Raw genomic sequence first — 21417 nt, 5'->3', positions numbered from 1 at the left:
ATAAAGTTTATTTACTGTATTAAAAAAAAAAAAAAAACACCTCAGTTGAAATGTTCTTTTTTTTTTTCCAGGAAATATTCTCTGAATCAAGTTTGCTATATCTCTACACTATGACTCTAAGTAATAGAAGTGTTAGTCACTTGGTTGTATCCAAATCTGTGACCCCATGGATTCCTCTGTCCATGGAATTCTTCAGGCAAGAATACTGGAGTGGGTTGCCATTTCCTTCTCCAGGGGATCTTCCTGACCCAGGGATTGAACCCAGGTCTCCCACATTGCAGGCAGATTCTTTACCATCTGAGCCACCAGGGAAGCCTGTGACTTTTAGCATCCTGTGAATGTTCTTATAAGTCATCTCTGGTCCAGAATTGTTTAATGCCTCATTATGTATCATATCAATAAGAGTAGGACAGTATGACATCCACTTTGGTGATCACATTTTCTGAAACAATGGAGAAAAATATGTGCTTTATACACATTGTGGTAATTGCATGGATACATAAAGTGATTAATTTATAATGCACTTAAAAAATCTCACCCTTATTTTGTAGGTATACAGTTTCTAATATGTAAACTCAGCTCCTGTCCAGACTAGATGGAACCAAGGAACAATGTAACTTACTTTGTCCTCCTGGGCCTCACACAGAATCCAAAGGAGCAGAAAGTCCTTTTTGTTATGTTCTTGCTCTTCTACATTTTGACTCTGGTGGGCAACCTGCTCATTATTGTGACTATAACTGTCAGTAAGACCCTGAACTCACCAATGTACTTTTTTCTTGCTAGCTTATCAATTATGGATGTTGCTTATTCATCTTCCATGACACCCAGATTGATTTCAGATTTGTTCTTTGGGGAAAATACCATATCTTTTGAAGCCTGCATGAGTCAACTGTTTATAGAGCACATTTTTGGTGGATCAGGAGTCTTCCTTCTGCTGGTGATGGCCTATGACCGCTATGTGGCCATATGTAAGCCTTTGCATTATTTGGTTATTATGAGGCAAAGGGTGTGTGTTGTGTTGCTGATGGTATCCTGGGTTGGAGGTTTTCTGCACTCAGTAATTCAACTTAGCACTGTTTATGGGCTCCCATTCTGTGGCCCCAATGTCATTGATCACTTTATGTGTGACATGTTCCCTTTATTGAAACTCGTCTGTACTGACACCTATGTCATTGGCATCTTAGTGTTGGCCAATGGAGGACTGATCTGCACTCTTGTTTTTCTGCTCTTACTCATCTCCTACGGAGTCATCCTGCACTCTCTGAAGAACCTGAGTCAGGAAGGGAGGCAGAAAGCCCTCCAGACCTGTGGTTCCCACATCACTGTGGTTGTCTGCTTCTTTGTTCCCTGTATTTTCATGTATGTAAGACCTGCTAAGACCTTCCCCATTGACAAATCATTGAGTGTGTTTTATACAGTCATAACCCCCATGCTGAACCCATTAATCTACAGTCTAAGAAATTCTGAGTTGACTAATGCTATGAAGAAGCTCTGGAGAAAAAAAATCAGAGCAGATATTAAATAAGTACAATATCTATAATGAAGAAACTAATTTAGCTTTAGGACCAATTTCTTTGTAATGGAAAATCTTTATAAATGTGGTGCAAGATTTCCTTCTTTCTAAAGGATTTATAATAATTAAAACTGAACTGTTGTTCATAAACAATGACAATTTCTCTGCTAGCCTGTAACCTCTCTATCTGGTTTATCTGATTTAATCATTGCACCTGGAGAGGTGGAATACCTTTACAGTTAAGGCATCAATAAATAAGGTAATATGTTGGTCAATGAAATTTTTATAGAATACGCTGATTTTTAACTAAACTCCTGGTTTACTTTCATTACTTTCTCATTCTTAAAGTCAGATTCTTATCTTTTACCTTCATTCTAATGATTATAATAGTTGAATTGTTTAATGCTATATGGACCATGTTCTTTATTCAATTTCATTTGCTTTACCACTTAACTTTTTAGTGTAGCATTTTTAAGAATCAAAATTGAAAATATGATAAACAATTACAAATATTAAATAAAGAATCCATGAAAAATGAGAGTAGAATAAATCTCATACATATCCCAAATCACTATCCCCCTCTTCTCCCAGATGCAGTCACTTTGTTTCTAAGATTCAACTAATAATCTTTGCAAATATAAGTGTGTTTTCATATATGTTTTTATTGATGCCACTGTGTATCAACTTTGCACTACTTAGCCTTCTGAAGATCTTTAAAGAGCAGGCCGTATGTATGCACAATGTCTAAGCTATTTCAGTCATATCCGACTTTTTGCCACGCTGGGGACGGTAGCCCTCCCGCCTCTTCCTCCACAGGACTCTTAGGCAAGAATACTGGAGTGGGTTGCCATGCCTTTCTCCAAGGGATCTTCCCAACCCAGGGATTGAACCCTGTCTCTTATGTCTCCTGCACTGGCAGGCAGGTTTTTACCACTAGCATCACCTGGGAGGCCCTACTAGTCCATATAGACCTAAGTAATTGTCAATTTTCTCATACTGCTTTACTTTTTTTAATGTAGAAATATTGGCTTATTAATTTGTAAAAGATGTACCATGATAATATACGATGCTGATTGTGCAGAATAAATAAAAATTCTCTGAAATATGTTCTCAATTTTTATGTAAATCTAAAAGGATTTTCTGTTTTAAAATTTTTATTTGTGGTGGCTCAGTGATAAAGAATCCTTCTGCCAATGCAGGAGACATGGGTTCAATCCCTGGGTAGGGACAATCCCCTGGAGAAGAAAAGAAGAACCCACTCCAGTATTTTTGCCTGAATAATTCTATGAACAAAGGAACCTGATAGCCTATAGTTCACAGGGTTGCAAAAAGAGTCAGACACAACGTAGTGACCAAACAACAACATAGTTGATTTACAATGTTGTGCTATTTTCTATTGTATAGCAAAGTGAATCAGATATAGGTATACATATATCCCCTCTCTTTTTGAATTATTTTCTGTTTTGGTCCACAGAGCAATAAGTAAAGCTCCCTATGCTATGCAGCAAATTCTCATTAGTTACCTATTTTATACATAGTGTCAATACTCTATGTTAATCCCAATCTCACAATTCATCCCTTGCCTGCATTTCTCCCTTGGCATCTATATGTTTCCTGCATCTGAGTCTCTATTTGTGCTTTTAAAGAAGATCGTATGTATCAATTTATTCAGATTCTGCATATTTGTGTTATTATACAGTATTTGCATTTATCTTTCTGATGTACTTCACTCTGTCTGACAGTCTCTAGGTATATCCATAGCTCTATAAATGACTCAGTTTTGTTCCTTTCTATAGCTGTGTCATTCCTGGCTCTTATGCTACTTCTTTATAAAGATACAGACTTTATAAACTGGATATGACATGAGTTTGAGCAAACTGGGAGATGGTGAGGGACAGGGAAACCTGGGGCACTGCAGTTCATGGTGTCACAAGGAGTGGTACATGACTGAGTGACTGAGCAAAAAAGATGCACTAGAATTGATGTCCGTGAAATAGAAAAGAACAAATATGACTCCTACTGGATCTTTTTCTTTTACTTTAAACTTTGTATTTTATTACTATTGGTACAAGTTAATCACTAAAGGGAAGCTGTCTATAGCTTAAAGAATATAAAAGAAATGGTTCATCTCAGGGAAACTGCCTTCCATGCATGAATATTAAAATAAAATACATTTGTTTAGCTCAAGGAAACATCCTGACCAGGCCCACTGCTGAATGACTGCAGGAAATAAGAAATTAACACGTGCCCTGTGGAGTATGGCCAGAAGTAGAAAATATTTGCATTAGTTTACTGCCTCTTAAAATTTTGCTCCTTCATTGTTTCTCATTCCATTTTTGTTCTATAAAGAAGCTAGCACACCAACCCATGGATGACGATCCTTTCAAACACCAGCCCACTGTATCCTCTCTCGACTAGCTTTCTGAATAAAGTTCCCCTTTCTTGTCCTAACAACTTGTCTCTCCAGGTATTGGCCTGATGTGCGGCAAGCAGTACACACTTGGACACAATGACAAAAACTCATTTTTATTATAAGCTTAACCAGTCATTCACTTTAAGAGCCCCATTTTTATAGTTTTTCTTTTGTTGGTAAGGATTTTATGTTTAATATATTTCATGTGCATTTTTTTTTGTATTCATTTATTTTTACTAGTTGGAGGCTAATTACTTTACATCATTGCAGTGGTTCCTGTCATACGCTGAAATGAATCAGCCATGGATTTACATGTATTCCCCATCCCGGTCCCCCCTCCCACCTGCCTCTCCACCCGATCCCTCTGGGTCTTCCCAGTGCACCAGGCCCGAGCACTTGTCTCATGCACCCAACCTGGGCTGGTGGTCTGTTTCACCCTAGATAATATACATGTTTCAATGCTGTTCTCCTGAAACATCCCACCCTCGCCTTCTCCCAGAGTTCATAAGTCTCTTCTATACATCTGAGTCTCCTTTTCTGTTTTGCATATAGGGTTATCGTTACCATCTTTCTAAATTCCATATATATGTGTTAGTATACTGTAATGGTCTTTATCTTTCTGGCTTACTTCGCTCTGTATAATGGGCTCCAGTTTCATCCATCTCATCAGAACTGATTCAAATAATTTCATGTGCATTTTTAAGGAATGGGTGGTAGCTTTCAGTATATTCTAATGGTTGAGAGCATAGTTTTTAGAGAAAGATTCTTCTAAGGTTAAATCTTAGCTTTGCCACTAATAATGTAAACTTTGGCAAATATGCCTTTCTTATTTTTTATTAAAAGGGAATAATGAAGATATTTTCAAGATCAAAGAAAATAATCCAAACAAGTTCTTAGACAACTAAAAGTGAAAAGAAAGTGAAAGTTGCTCAGTCATGTCTGACTCTTTGTGACCTTGAAATTCTCCAGACCATAATACTGGAAAGAATAGCATTTTCCTTCTTCAAGGGATCTTCCCAACCCAGGGATCAAATCTAGGTCTCCTGCATTGCAGGCAGATTCTTTAGGAGCTGAACTGAAGTGCTCATTAATGTTAGTTACTTTGAACACTTTATTGCCAACAATAAAGTCCTTTAAACTGTAATAGAACTACTCACCTGGCCTAGAGTGTTAAACTAATATATGTATAACATATATATATGTATATAGCTTCCATGGTGGCTCAGTTGGTAAAGAATCCCCTTGCAATGCAAGAGATCTCCTGCAATGCAGGAGACCTGTGTTCGATCCTGGGTAGGGAAGATCCTCTGGAGAAGGAAATGGCAACATGCTTCAGTATCCTTGCCTGGGAAATCCCATGGATAAAGGATCCTGGCAGTCTACAGTTGATGGGGTCGCAAAAGATGGACATGACTTAGTGAACAAACCACCAAAAATATATATGTGTGTGTGTTTCTGTTTATAAACATAACATATATATATATATATATATGCATCAGTCAGTCAGTTCAGTAACTCAGTCATGTCCAACTCTTTGTGACCCCAAAATCGCAGCACGCCAGGCCTCCCTGTCCATCACAAACTCCCAGAGTCTACTCAAATCCATGTCCATCGAGTTGATGATGCCATCCAGCTATCTCATCCTCTGTCATCCCTTTCTCCTCCTGCCCCAATCCTTACCAGCATAAGGGTCTTTTCCAATGAGTCAACATTTCCCATCAGGTGGCCAAAGTATTTGAGTTTCAGCTTCAACATCATTCCTTCCAATGAACACCCAGGACTGATCTCCTTTAGGATGGACTGGTTGGATCTCCTTGCAGTCCAAGGGCTCTCAAGAGTCTTCTCCAACACCACAGTTCAAAAGCACCAATTCTTCAGCACTCAGCCTTCTTCACAGTCCAACTCTCATATCTATACATGACCACTGGAAAAACCATAGCCTTGACTAGATGGACCTTTGTTGGCAAAGTAATGTCTCTGCTTTTAAATGTGCTATCTAGGTTTGTCATATGTTTCCTTCCAAGGAGTAAGTGTCTTTTAATATCATGGCTGCAATCACCATCTGCAGTGATTTTGGAGCCCTGCAAAATAAAGTCTGACACTGTTTCCACTGTCGCCCCATTTATTTCCCATGAAGTGATGGGACCAGATGCCATTGATCTTAGTTTTCTGAATGTTGAGCTTTAAGTCAACTTTTTCACTCTCCTCTTTCACTTTCATCAAGAGGCTTTTTAGTTCTTCTTCACTTTCTGCCATGAGGGTGGTGTCATCTGCATATCTGAGGTTATTGATATTTCTCCCGGCAAACTTGATTCCAGCTTGTGCTTCTTCCAGCCCAGCGTTTCTCATGATGTAGTCTGCATATAAGTTAAATAAGTAGGGTGACACTATACAGCTTTGACATACTCCTTTTCCTATTTGGAATTAGTCTGTTGTTTCATGTCCAGTTCTAACTGTTGCTTCCTGACCTGAATACACGTTTCTCAAGAGGCAGTTCAGATGGTCTGGTATTCCCATCTCTTTCAGAATTTCCCACAGTTTATTGGGATCCAGACAGTCAAAGGCTTTGGCATAGTCAATAAAGCAGAAATAGATATTTTCCTGGAGCTTTCTTGTTTTTTTGATGATCCAGTGGGTGTTGGCAATTTGATCTCTGGTTCCTCTGCCTTTTCTAAAACCAGCTTGAACATCTGGAAGTTCACAGTTCATGTATTGCTGAAGCCTGGCTTGGAGAATTTTGAGCATTACTTTACTAGCATGTGAGATGAGTGCAATTGTGCAGTAGTTTGAGCATTCTTTGGCATTGCCTTTCTTTGGGATTGGAATGAAAACTGACCTTTTCCAGTCCTGTGGCCCCTGCTGAGTTTTCCAAATTTTCTGGAATATTGAGTGTAGCACTTTCATAGCATCATCTTTCAGAATTTGAAATAGCTCAATTGGAATTCCATCACTTCCCACTAGCTTTGTTCATAGTGATGCTTTCTAAGGCCCTCTCAACTTCACATTCTAGGATGTCTGGCTCTAGGTGAGTGATCACACCTTCGTGATTATCTGGGTCATGAAGGTCTTTTTTGTACAGTTTTTCTGTATATTCTTGCCACCTCTTCTTACTATCTTCTGCTTCTGTTAGGTCCATACCATTTCTGTTCTTTATTGAGCCCATCTTTACATGAAATGTTCCCTTGGTATCTCTAATTATCTTGAAGAGATCTCTAGTCTTTCTAGAGATCATTCATTCTGTTGTTTTCCTCTATTTCTTTTCACTGATCACTGAAGAAGGCTTTCTATCTCTCCTGGCTCTTCTTTGGAACTCTGCATTCAATGGGGATATCTTTCCCTTTCTCCTTTTCTTTTTGCTTCTCTTCTTTTCACAGCTGTTTGTAAAGGCCTCATCAGACAGTCATTTTGATTTTTTGCATTTCTTTTCCATGGGAATTGTCTTAATCCCTGTCTCCTGTACAATGTCACGAGCCTCTGTCCATAGTTCATAGCACTCTATCAGATCTATTCCCATAAATCTTTTTCTCACTCCTACTGTTTAATCATAAGGAATTTGATTTAGGTCATACCTGAATGGTCTAGTGGTTTTCCCTACTTTCCTCAATTTAAGTCTGAATTTGCTAATATGGAATTCATGATCTGAGCCATAGACAGCTCCCAGTCTTGTTTTTGCTGACTCTATAGAGCTTCTCCATCTTTGGCTGCAAAGAATATAATCAATCTGATTTCGGTATTGACCATCTGGTGATGTCCATGTGTAGAGTCTTCTCTTGTGTTGTTGGAAAAGGGTGTTTGCTATGACCAGTGTGTTCTCTTGGCAAAACTCTATTAGCCTTTGCCCTGCTTCATTCCATACTCCAAGGCCAAATTTGCCTGTTACTCCAGGTGTTTCTTGACTTCCTACTTTTACATTCCAGTCCCCTATAATGGAAAGGACATCTTTTTTTGGTGTTAGTTCTAAAAGGTCTTGTAGGTCTTTATAGAACCATTCAACTTCAGCTTCTTCAGCATTACTGGTTGGGGCATAGACTTGGATTACCGTGATATTGAATGGTTTGCCTTGGAATTGAACAGAGATCATTCTGTCATTTTTGAGATTATTGTGTGTGTGTGTGTGTGTGTATGAATTCATTAATTAATCTAATTTTAGGAAAGCTTGTACATAATTTCTCTCTCTCAGCCAGGAAGAACACTGTGAAAGCTGACTGGCCTTGTATGCATTCTTGCTTCTAATGGTCCTTTATATCTTTGGCCTTACCTGAATTTCATTGTCTTATTCTTTCCTTATAAACTAGCCCTGCACTTTCAAAAATTTAAGTGACACAGCTGTAAGTCTGAGTCACCTAACAACACGTGTGTGATAAGTCAAAACATTATTTTGCTATGAACATGAGTTCATTATAACATGCTAGTAGTATATGTTGGAGAAGGCAATGGCACCCCACTCCAGTACTCTTGCCTGGAAAATCCCATGGATGGAGGAGCCTGGTAGGCTGTGGTCCATGGGGTTGCTAAGAGTCAGACACAACTGAGCGACTTCACTTTCACTTTTCACTTTCACACATTGGAGAAGGAAATGGCAACCCACTCCAGTGTTCTTGCCTGGAGAATCCCAGGGACGGGGGAGCCTGGTGGGCTGCCGTCTATGGGGTCACACAGAGTCGGACACAACTGAAGTGACTTAGCAGCAGCAGCAGCATCAGCAGTATATGTAAAGACTACAAATATAGGAAGTTCAGAAGCAGAATAGGGTGTCTGTCTTGTTCAGTATCACATATCTTGAGCTAGAAGACAATTTGGCCCAGAATCCACCAAGGAAGCCCAAATTAATGCTTAATTAATATTTGTTGAATGAATAACCATCATCTCTAATTAACCCTCTTAGAAGTATATGCTTCTGCCAAACACACACACACACACACACACACACATAAAAGTGGGGAGGCTCTTATGAACTGGAATGCTTCTGAAATCGATGGCATTCCATTAAAAATGATGATGACATGGAGAGTTTTAGGTCTACTATATGTGAAAGTTCTCATCTGAAGGCACTGAATTATGTCTATCTAGGTTACAAAGAAATAATTTATTCTATCCAGTCAAATGGCTTAAAGAATCTTTGGATGGTTTGGTTTACAGATTCTAATCTGAGCTACAGTTAAAAATTTGCAGGAGCACACCTGAAAAGGACAGGAATGCTCAAGGAGATGCCGTACTGTTGATGCTAACCATGTTGTCATTGGTTAAATTAAAATGGTGCCACCTCTTTCCTGACCTCAGAACCATTGCATTTTTCATTGGTAGTATGCAAATTCAACATCCTTTCATAATGAAAAAAAAAATTCCCAACAAATTGAGTATAGAAGGAAGGCACCAAACATAAATAAGTCTGTATCTGACAGAATTACAGCTCATATTGTACTCAACTTTCAAAAGTTGAAAACTTTCTCATTAAAATATGAAGCAAGACAAAAGTGTACACTCTAAACATTCCTTTAAAACTTAAGACTGCAGTAAAAAGTTCTGTTCAATTTTTAGAATTTTTTTCTACACATAGCCCAGGTCATCTCTGGAATGAGATACTTTAACTTGATATTTAGTTAATTTGACTATCTGTACTTTGATTCCAATGGTAGCCAGTTTTACCATTTAGATCTCAGCTTAAGCATCATCTTTTAAGAAAGGTCTTCTCTAATTACAGTATCCACAGTAGAATTCTCCCTCTTATTTCTATCACAGTACCCAATTTGTTTTCTTATAAGCATTGCATTGATTACAACTAATTTATTAACTTGTCTCCTTCTTCACTGTCTTACTCTAGAATGAAAATACAAGGTTCCTGTGGGAAGGAAACTTTACATGGTTTGCCTCCTCTTTATCAATTGTGTCCTCACCCATAACACAGTTCCTGGTATAAAATAGCTATCTTTTTATTAAATTACGAAAAATAATTTGAAAAAAATATAAATATTATATTCAAACTAGTGATAACATTTTACATGTAACAAATGTCAAGGCAGGATAAACTGAGTATGAAATAAAAAGAATGATAAACTTGCTATGGCAATTGTGGAGACACTTGATAAATAAATCTTCACTGGAACAAAATTATTGGGCTGATATTTTGTTCTTATTTGGAAAGAGTCTAAAAATGGTTCAGTTCAGTCACTCAGTAGTGTCCGACTCTTTGCGACCCCATGACTCGCAGCATGCAGGCCTCCCTGTCCATCTCCAACTCCTGGAGTTTACTCAAACTCATGTCCATCGAGTCCGTGATACCATCCAACCATTTCATCTTCTGTCGTCCCCTTCTCCTGCCCCCAATGTCTCCCAGCATCAGGGTCTTTTCCAGTGACTCAACTCTTCACATGAGGTGGCCAAAGTATTGGAGTTTCAGCGTCAGCATCAGTCCTTCCAATGAACACCCAGGACTGATCTCTTTAGGATGGACTGGTTGGATCTCCTTGCAGTCCAAGGGACTCTCAAGAGTCTTCTCCAACACCACAGTTTAAAAGCATCAATTTTTTGGCGCTCAGCTTTCCTCACAGTTCAACTCTCACATCCATACATGACCACTGGAAAAACCATAGCCTTGACCAGACAGACCTTTGTTGGCAAAGTAATGTCTCTGCTTTTAAATAAGCTCTCTAGGTTGGTCATAACTTTCCTTCCAAGGAGTAAGCGTCTTTTAATTTCATGGCTGCAATCACCATCTACAGTGATTTTGGAGCCCCCAAAAATAAAGTCTGACACTGTTTCCACTGTTCCCCATCTATTTCCCATGAAGTGATGGGACCAGATGCCATGATCTTAGTTTTCTGAGTGTTGAGGTTTAAGCCAACTTTTTCACTCTCTTCTTTCACTTTCATCAAGAGGCTGTTTAGTTCCTCTTCGCTTTCTGCCATAAAGGTGGTGTCATCTGCATATCTGAGGTTATTGATATTCTCCCGGCAATCTTGATTCCAGCTTGTGCTTCTTCCAGTCCAGCGTTTCTCATGATGTACTCTGCATATAAGTTAAATAAGCAGGGTGACAATATGCAGCCTTTGACATACTCCTTTTCCTATTTGGAACCAGTCTGTTGTTCCATGTCCAGTTCTAACTGTTGCTTCCTGACCTGCATACAGGTTTCTCAAGAGACAGGTCAGGTGGTCTGGTATTCCCATCTCTTTCAGAATTTTCCACAGTTTATTGTGATCCACACTTTATAGAGCTGCTTTTTTATCCCTGTGATATAGGTTTAACCCTATTTCTGTAATGTGATTTATTAGTATCTTTACATATACATGTTTCTTTAAAATGTAGTGGAAAATCCCAGTGAATTTAATTAAGTAAGAATCAGTCTTAGACACATGCCAATTCTAAGACAATGATAAATGAAATCAGAAGAGATAAAATGTCCAGTGATTTTTTTAACCTATTGGGAAATATGATGATATCTTTTTAAGAACTTATATACATTTTCAGTATGTTCTTTGTTAAGCTTAAAGCAATGCATTAAGAGAAAGAAAGAAAGAAAGAAAAGCAGCACAAGAAAATAGCATGTCAACATTTCAATTGAACTTTCAATTAGTCTGACCACGGGATCTCAAAGTTTTGGATACGGCAGAGCTGAACTGAGCTGAGCTTTATCAAAGCAACTTGATTGAATGAAAAGGACTAAATAACTGAATAGAATTTTTCTATACTAAAATAAGTAGGAAAAGAACTTACTTGAGATCAATTTCCCTGGGAAAAGGCTAGTTCCTGTCTTCCTACGAAAACATAAGATTTACAATTATTTTTGTTAAATTATCCTAGCATGGTAAACTTTTTTTCTTTCTTTTTTTTTTGTGAACTCTGTGCAATTTATTTAAATAGTCTACAGTGAAAATGGAAATCTTCTGAATAATCAGACAAGTCCATGGAAGAAATAAATGAAGAGCTGAATGAAGGAAAAATATCCTCAAGCAGTCTTTTGATCTCTGTTGTCATACTGGATTAAAAGACTTCCAAGGCTTCATGAGTGAGTTAATACATCTTCTTTCAGATTGTGAACATTTCTCCACAAGGTGAGACTTAAATACATAGTGAAATTCAGGCTTCACAGTTGTGTGACTATACTGTGTAAAAAAGTAAGCCATTCTGATGTAAGTCAAACTTCAATTCCAGTTCTAGTTTTATCAGATAAAATGTCTGCTTTGGGGGAAATTAATTCAAATAAAATGTGAGAAATACCATTACTGAGACAGTAATATTAAGTGTGGTATATTAAATGGTAAGTGCATGATTGGAACACATCGTGGTGGTTTTGAGCAGTTGAGTGATATGCATTCATGCATGCTAAGTCTCTTCAGTTGTGTCCGACTCTGTGTGACTCTATGGACTGTAGCCCACCAGGCTCCTCTGTCCATGGGATTCTCCAGGCAAGAATACTGAAGTGAGTTGCCATGCCCTCCTCCAGGGGGTCTTCCCCACCCTCGGACTGAACCCTCTTCTCATGTCTCCTGCATTAGCAAGTGGGTTCTTTACCACTGGAACCAGAACACAATTTAAAGAAAAGCACTTGGACTGCTCCAGGAGAACAAATTGTTAGAGGTGAGAATGAAAGAGGACATAATTGGCAAGAGGCAATTGCGCTGGTCCAGGAAGGAAATGAGGGTAGGGAAGGATTAAATTTGTGATACATTTTGCAATTAGAGGCTAGAGAATTTGGTAAAGCTCTGAAAAAATCATATGAGATCAATACAGAGCGAAGTAAGCCAAAAAGATAAAGACCATTACAGTATACTAACACATATATATGGAATTTAGAAAGATGGTAATGATAACCCTATATGCAAAACAGAAAAAGAGACTCAGATGTATAGAAGAGACTTGTGGACTCTGGGAGAAGGCGAGGGTGGGATGTTTCAAGAGAACAGCATCGAAACATGTATATTATCTAGGGTGAAACAGATCACCAGCCCAGGTTGGGTGCATGAGACAAGTGCTTGGGCCTGGTGCACTGGGAAGACCCAGAGGGATCGGGTGGAGAGGGAGGTGGGAGGGGGGACCGGGATGGGGAATACATGTAAATCCATGGCTAATTCATTTCAATGTATGCCACTGCAATGATGTAAAGTAATTAGCCTCCAACTAATAAAAACAAATGGAAAAAAAAAAAAAAAAAACAAGTGAGTGAAAAACAGTTTGAGATTTTTTTTTTTTGGGTGGGGGTCTGAGCAAATATATTGAAGGTGAGAGGAGCAGCTTTTTATTGAAAAAAAAAATTCTTGTAAAAATACCAAGTTGATATTCAACTAGAGATGTCCAAAATTGGAGGTGTTACATGTACAAGATTCAAAATAAGTGCACACACACAGGCTGGAGACACAAAATTACACTGTTTCAGTAATTACTGCCCAGGAAAAAAAGAGGAATACCTTACTAAAGACCCCAAGTGAGTTTTGAGACAACCCAGGATACTGACTTTATACCTAAAGTTTGATCTGCACTCACTGAACATGTAAATTATATTACGTGGGACTCAGTGGCACACACTTGGAATTTCATAAATGGGGTATCTTTCAATGGAATTCCCTTTTAATCTTTCCTTGTTCTTTTACTTTTCCTTGAAAGCTCAGTCAAAGCATTACTTCCTCCTGGAAGTCTTCCCTTATTCCAGATCGATTGATATAATCTGACATTGTGACTTTTAGCATTGTATGAATATTCTGTAATGGCCTTTAATGCATTGGCCTGGAATTGTTTGATCCCTTCCTATGTGTCCTATCACTGAAGATAGGGAACTTTGCCTTATTCAAGTTGGTAATAATAATGCTTGTGATGCACTGGACACAGAAACTCCATATACATTGTTTTAATTGAATGGATTAATAAAAAGGTTAATTTAAAATGCACGTTGAGTTTTGACAGAAAACAAAATTCTGTAGATCAATTATCTTTCAAATGAAAAATAAATCTATGTATTTTTTAAAGTGAGCATAGGGAATAGTGACAAGTGAAAAAAAATAAATAAAATACATTTAAAAGTGTCCTCCCTTGTTTTGCAGGTAAATTGCTTCCATCCAGATTAGATGGAACCAAGGAACAATGTGACATACTTTGCCCTCCTGGGCCTCACACAGAATCCAAAGGAACAGAAAGTCCTTTTTGTTATGTTCTTTCTTGTCTACAGTTTGACTGTGATGGGCAACTTGCTCATTGTTGTGACAATAACTTTCAGTAAGACCCTGAATTCACCTATGTATTTTTTTCTTGCTAGCTTGTCATTTATAGACTTAATTTACTCTTCTTCCATTTCCCCCAGATTGATTTCAGACTTGTTCTTTGGGGTATATACTACATCCTTCCAATTTTGTATGACCCAGCTCTTTACTGAGCACCTTTTTGGAGTATCAGAGGTCGCCCTTCTGCTGGTGATGGCCTATGACTGCTATGTGGCCATCTGTAAGCCCTAGCATTACTTGGTCATCATGAGGCAGAGGATGTGTGTTGTACTTCTGGTGGTGTCCTGTGTTGGAGGTTGTCTACACTCAGTAATTCAACTTAGTACTGTTTATGGGCTTCCATTCTGTGGCTCCAATATCACTGAACACTATATGTGTGACATGTACCCCTTATTGAAACTTGTCTGTAATGATACCTATGCCATTGGCATTTTAGTGGTGGCCAATGGAGGACTGAGCTCTGCTACGGTTTTTTTACCCTTACTCGTCTCCTATGGAGTCATCCTGCACTCTCTGAAGAACCTGAGTCAGGAAGGGAGGTGGAAAGCTTCCCACACCTGTGGTTCCCACATCACTGTGGTTTTCTGTTTCTTTGTCCCCTGTATTTTCATGTATTCAAGACCTGCTAAGACTTTCCCCTTTGACAAATCATTCAGCATGTTTTACACAGTCATAACCCCATGCTGAACCCATTAATCTACAGTCTAAGAAATTGTGAGATGACTAATGCTATGAAGAAACTCTGGAGAAACACAATGAGATCAAGTATCAAATAAGTGTGTTATTCATCAGAAAGCTTAGCCTTTATTCATCAGAAAACTTTAGCCTTAATACCAATTTATTTAGAATGTTGAAGTTTTATAAATGTAATGCAAGCTTTCCTTTTTTTCTAAAGGATTTATAATAATTAAATTAAAAAAATAACTATATTTTCATAAATAATGATAGTTTCCCTGCTAAAATGTACACTCTATCATGTCCGATTTATGATTACACTTAGACAGGTGGAATACATTCACTGGGACATCAATAAATAGAATTTAATGAATTAGTCAATGAAATTTTTATAGAGCACACTAATTTTTAATTAACTTCTGCATTTACTTTCATTACTTTTTCATTCTTGGTTTTAAGTTGAATTCTCATACTTTACCTCATTCTTATTACTATACTAGTTAACATTTTAATGCTATATGGACCATTCTTTTTTCTATTTCATTTGCTTTACACATGAATTTTTTAGTGTAGTATTTAATTTTTAAATCAAAATTGACAATAAGATGAATAATTTTGAATACTAAATATAGAATCCAGGCAAATTAAAGTAGAATAAACCTCATACACATCCCAAAACATGTTACCCCAGTACTTCCAAATGCAGTCACTCAGTTTCTGAGATTCAACTAATATTTTGAAACTACAAGTGTATATATGTGTGTGTGTGTGTGTGTGTGTGTGTGTGTGTGTGTGTGTGTCTGGGTATAAATTTTCCTTTGCACCACTTAGCCTTCTGAATATCTTTTCATACTAGTCCATATAGACCTAACTAATTCTCAGTTTCCTCACACTGCTTTATTTTTATGTATAAATACTGGCTTATTAATTTGTAACAATTGTAACCATTAGCAATATAAGAATTTTAATTGTGTGGAATATATAGAAATTTTCTGAAATACATTCTCAGTGTTTCTGTAAATCTAAAAACATTCTCTTTTTAAATTTGTATTGCAGTATACAGTCCATAGGGTCACAAAGAGTTGGACACGATTGAAGCAACTTAGCACACACACACACATAGTTGCTTTACAGTGTTGTGCTATTTTCTGCTGTACCGCAAAGTGAATCACCTGCACACACACATATAGCTCTGGTCTTCTTCACGTTTCTTCTCATTTAGGTCACCACAGAGAATTGAGTAGAGTTCCCTATGCTATACAGTAGGTTCTTGTTAGTTACCTATCTTATTACTCATTATTCTACCCATAGCATCAATAGTACACCTGCCTTCCCTGCTTAGTATCCATATGTTTGTTCTCTACTTCTGGGTGTCTATTTCTGTTTTGTAAATAAGATCATTTCTATCATTTTTTTTTTACAGATTCTACATATATACATTATTATACAATATTTGCATTTCTCTTTCTGATGTACTTCACTGTGTACGACAATCTCTAGGTCCATCCATGTCTCTATAAATGACCCAATTTTGTTCCTTTTTATGGCTGAATCATTCCTGGTTATTGCTTTACTTCTTTATATAGATACACTAAAATCAATGTAAGTATAATAGGAAAGAACAAATATGACTCCATATTGGATCTATTTCTTTTACTTTAACCTTTGCATTCTATTACTATTGCTACAAGTGAATCACTAAAGAGATATTGTCTGTAGCTAATAGAATACAAAAGAAACAGTCCATCTCTGGGAATGCTGCCTCCCATGCCTAAATATTAAGAAAAATTACATTTATTTAGCTCAAGAAAACATTCTGACCAGTCCCCCCTGGGAATGACTGCAAGAAAGAAGAAAATAATGCATATCCTCTGTAGTCTGGCCAGAACCAGGAAATATTTGCATCAACTTATCACCGTTTTGGCTTCCGTGGTGGCTCAGATGGTAAAGAATCCACGTGCAATGCAGGAGACCTTGGTCTGATCCCTGGGTTTGGATGATCTCCTGAAGGAGAGCAGGGCAACCCACTCCAATATTCTTGCCTAGGGAATCCCCATGTACAGTGGAGCCTGGCAGACTGCAGCTCCTGGGGTCACAAAGAATCAGGCATTACCGAGTGACTAAACACACACACATCACCTTTTTTACTTTACCCCTTCACCTCTCTATTTTTATTCTATAAGGAAACTAACACCCAAACCCAGGCAAGATGGTCCTTTTAAACACTAGTCTACCATATCCTCACTCTACTAGCTTTCTGAATAAATTTGCCACCCCTTACCCTAAAAATTTGTATCTCAATTTGTTGGCCTGACACTGGACAAGAAACACAAACTTGGACTTGGTATCAAAAGCTCAAATTCTAGTTTCCATGTCCCTGAATTCATAGAAAACTCACTTATAACATAATATGAAATTCAGGATAGTTGTTCTGCTTATAGTGAAAGATGTCCAACACTTTCTGGAGATTTCTGGTTTTGATGAACTCTCTCTTTTTTTAAAATTAATTAATTAATTAATTTTACTTTATAACATTGTATTGGTTTTGCCATACATTTACTTGAATCTGCCATGGGTGTACATGTGTTCCCCATCCTGAAGCCCCCTCCCACCGCCCTCCCCATCCCATCCCTCTGGGTCATCCCAGTGCACCAGCCCCGAGCATCCTGTATCATGAGTCAAACCTGGGCTGGCGATTTGTTTCACATATGATAAGTTACATGTTTCAATGCCATTCTCCTGTATCATCCCATCCTCGCCCTCTCCCACAGAGTCCAAAAGACTATGATAAACTCTTAAATCAGTCAGCTAAAAACTTGGAAGTGAAACAACAGAAACAGACTTCTAGTTCTGTCACTTACTTTATTTGTATAATTTGTATAAGATTTTTTTAAATAATTCTTTTGTGTATTATTTCCACTTCTTAATATCTTCTGCTTCTTTTAGGTCCATATCATTTCTGTCCTTTATTGTGCCCATCTTGCATGAAATGTTTCCTTGGTGTCTCTAATTTTCTTGAAGAGGTCCCTAGTCTTTCCTATTCTATTGTTTTCCTTTATTTCTTTGCATTAAACACTTTGGAAGGCTTTCTTATCTCTCCTTGCTATGCTTTGGAATTCTGCATTCAGATGGATATGTCTTTGCTTTTTTGCCTTTCACTTCTCTGCTTTACTTAGCTATTTCTAAGGCCTCCTCAGACAACCATTTTGCCTTTTTGCCTTTCTTTTTCTTGAGGATGGTTTTGAGCACAGCCTCCCATACAATATTATGATGCTCCGTCCATAGTTCTTCAGGCAGTCTGTCTATCAGATCTAATCCCTTGAATCTATTTGCCACTTTCACTATATAATTATAAGGCTTTTGATTTAGGTCATACCTTAATGGACTAGTGGTTTTCCCTATTATCTTCAATTTAAGTCTGATTTTTGCAGTAAGGAGCTCATGACATGAACCACAGTCAGATTCTGTTTTTGTTCTTGTTTTTTCTTTTTTTTGCTGACTGTATAGAGCTTCTCCATCTTTGACTGCAAATAATATAATCAAACTGATTTCAGTATTGATCATTCATATGTAGTATGGACTCTTGTGTTATTGGAAGAGGGTGTTTGCTATGACCAGTGCATTCTCTTGGCAAATATCTGTTAGCCTTTGCTCTGCTTCACTTTGTACTCCAAGGCTAAACCTACCTGTTACTCCATGTATCTCTTGACTTCCTACTTTTGCATTCCTGTCCCCTATGATGAAAAGGACATCTTTTTTGGTGTTAGTTCTAGAAGGTCTTGTAGGTCTTCATAGAACCATTCAACTTCAGCTTCTTTGGCGTTAGTGGTTGGTTAATAGACTTGGACTACTGTGGTATTTAATGATCTGCCTTGGAAGTAAGCAGAGAATATGTTATTTTTGACATTGTAACCAGGTGCTACATTTCAGACTCTTTTGTTGACTCTGAAGGCTACTCCGTTTCTTCTAAATGATTCTTGCCCACAGTGTTAGATATAATAGTCACCTGAATTAAATTCAACTACTCTGGTCCATTTTAGTTCACTGATTCCTAAAATATCAATGTTCACTCTTGCCATCTCCTATTTGACCACTTCCAATTTACCTTGATTTACGGACCTAACATTCCAGGTTCCTATGCAATATTGTTCTTTACAGCATCCAGAATTTGCTTTCGCCACCAAACACATCTCCTCAACTGTGCATTGTTTCCACTTTGGCTAAGCCTCTTTATTATTTCTTGAGCTATTTAATCTTTCTGGAGCTATATCTCTTCTCCAGTAGCATATTGCGCACGTACTGACCTGGGGAGTGCATCTATCAGTGTCACATCTTCTTGCCTTTTCATACTGTTCATGGGGTTTTCAATGCTAAAGTGATTTACCATTCCTTTCTCCAGTGGACTGTGCTTTGTCAGAACTCTCCAGAGCCAGACATGCCTTTGAGTGTTTCAATGTCTCTTGCGGAGGCATAGGTGAGCAGTGGCCTGCCTCGGGGACAGGGATACTTGCCACAGCAATCCTGGAAGGCACAGCATGTGGCATGACAAACATAGACTGTGTATTAAAAAGCAGTGACATCATTTTGCTGACAAACGTCCATCTTCAGTCAGTTCAGTGCTCGGTCGTGTCTGGCTCTTTGTGACCCCATGGACTGCAGCATACCAGGCTTTCCTGTCCATCATCAATTCCTGGAGCTTGTTCAAACTCATGTCCATTGAGTCAGTGATGCCATCCAACCATCTCATCCTCTGTCATCCCCTTCTCCTCCTGCCTTCAATCCTTCCCAGCATCAGAGTCTTTTCCAATGAGTCAGTTCTTGGCATCAGGTGGCCAAAGTATTGGAGCTTCAGTTTCAGCATCAGTCCTTCCAATGAATATTCAGGACTGATTTCCTTTAGGATTGACTGGTTTGATCTCCTTGCAGTCCAAGGGATTCTCAAGTGTCTTCTCCAACACCACAGTTCAAAAGCATCAATTCTTTGGTGCTCAGCTTTCTTTATTGTTCAGCTCTCAAATCCATACCTGACTCCTGAAAGACCATAGCTTTGACAAGACAGACCTTTGTTGGCAAAGTAATGTCTCCACTTTTTAATATGCTGTCTAGGTTGGTCATAGCTTTTCTTCCAAGGAGCAAGCATCTTTTAAATTCATGGTTGCAGTCACCATCTTCAGTGATTTTGGAGCCCAATAAAATAAAGCCTGTCCCTGTTTCCATTGTTTCCCCATATATTTGCCATGAAGTGATGGAACTGGATGCCATGATCTTAGCTTTTTGAATGGTGAATTTTAAGTCAACTGTTTCAGTCTCCTCTTTCACTTTCATCAACAGGTTCTTTAGTTCTTCTTTGCTTTCAGCTATCAGGGTGGTGTCATCTGCATATCTGAGCTTATTGATATTTCTACCGTCAGTCTTGATCCAAGCATTTTTCATGATGTGCTCTGCATATAATTTAAATAAGCATGGCAGCAATAGTTCCATCTAGTCAAAGCTATAGTTTTTCCAGTAGTCATGTACTGATGTGAAAGTTTAACCATAAAGAAGGCTGAGCAATCAAAAAATGATGCTTTTGAAGTGTGTTGCTGGAGATGACTCTAGAGAGTCCCTTGGATGGCAAGACGAGCAAAGCAGTCAATCTTAAAGGAAATCAACCCTGAATGTTTATTGGAAGGGCTGATGATGAAGCCAAAGATCCAATACTTTGGCCACCTTATGTGAAGAGCTCATTGGGAAAGCCCCTGATGCTGGCAAAGATTGAGGACATGAAGAGAAGGGGACAACAGAGGACTAGATGATAGGGAGACATCACCAACTCAATGGGCAAGAGTTTGAGCAAGCTCTGGGAGATGGTGAAGGACAGGGAAGCAAGGTGTGTTGCAGTTCATGGGGCCACAAAGAGTCGGACACGACTGAGCAACTGAACTACACTAATATTACATAGGTCTGCCATACACAAAGGCTTAATCTTTCTAACTTTACTTCAGTGTTACCTTGGATTTGAGAATTTCAAATATATATTGATTAATTGAAAATAAAGAATAGTTGTTTACAGAAACTTAGGTCTTCACTCTTAATGAATCACTTACTCTTTGCTATTAGGATGATGTTTTTCCAGTTGGTTCTCCAAAGGTCATTGGCCAGGAGAAGCGTCTGAAAATATACCATGCACTAGAAGGATCTCTCAGTTCTCTGGAGCATGATTCCTAGGTGAATTTTATCTTGAACCAGCAGCTTAGGGACTAATTGTTTTAACAGCTCAGTGAAGTGCTTTCTTGTTCATTGTTGATTAAACGCTCATTCATGTCTACCTTTCCCTGAGTAAAGACTTCTCCATGGGTATTGATGTTACTGCCAAGATATAAAATATAACTCATTGCCTTAGCAGGTATGAGTCATATTAATATAGTCATATAAAGGCTTTGTAAAAACCCAAAATAAAGCCTAATCCTTTAATTATCCAGCTCTTCACATTATTGGCTAAAATTATGATCAAAAGTTTGATAAATTAATCTGGCTAGTTGAATATAATAGTGAAGTTTTAAATTTGGTACTGAAATATATTTTCAATAAAATATTTTAAGTTTGATGATATCAACCATATCAAC

The 21417-nt window shown here is 38.0% G+C and overlaps 1 protein-coding gene and 1 pseudogene across 1 annotated transcript; both read left to right on the top strand.

The window, feature by feature from the left end:
• Positions 1 to 595: 595 nt before the first annotated feature.
• Positions 596 to 1525, top strand: LOC110123773 (olfactory receptor 4A47-like). Its single transcript, XM_020871947.2, has one exon. It carries the CDS (start codon positions 596 to 598, stop codon positions 1523 to 1525), a length of 930 nt encoding a protein of 309 aa, XP_020727606.2.
• A 12459-nt stretch (positions 1526 to 13984) lies between these two features.
• On the top strand, positions 13985 to 14913 carry LOC110150252 (olfactory receptor 4A47-like; annotated as a pseudogene).
• Positions 14914 to 21417: the final 6504 nt, after the last annotated feature.

This window comes from Odocoileus virginianus, unplaced genomic scaffold (genome assembly GCF_023699985.2).
Source record: "Odocoileus virginianus isolate 20LAN1187 ecotype Illinois unplaced genomic scaffold, Ovbor_1.2 Unplaced_Scaffold_32, whole genome shotgun sequence".
Classification (NCBI taxonomy): Eukaryota; Metazoa; Chordata; class Mammalia; order Artiodactyla; family Cervidae; genus Odocoileus; species Odocoileus virginianus.
This window is presented reverse-complemented; position numbering and strand designations above follow the sequence as displayed.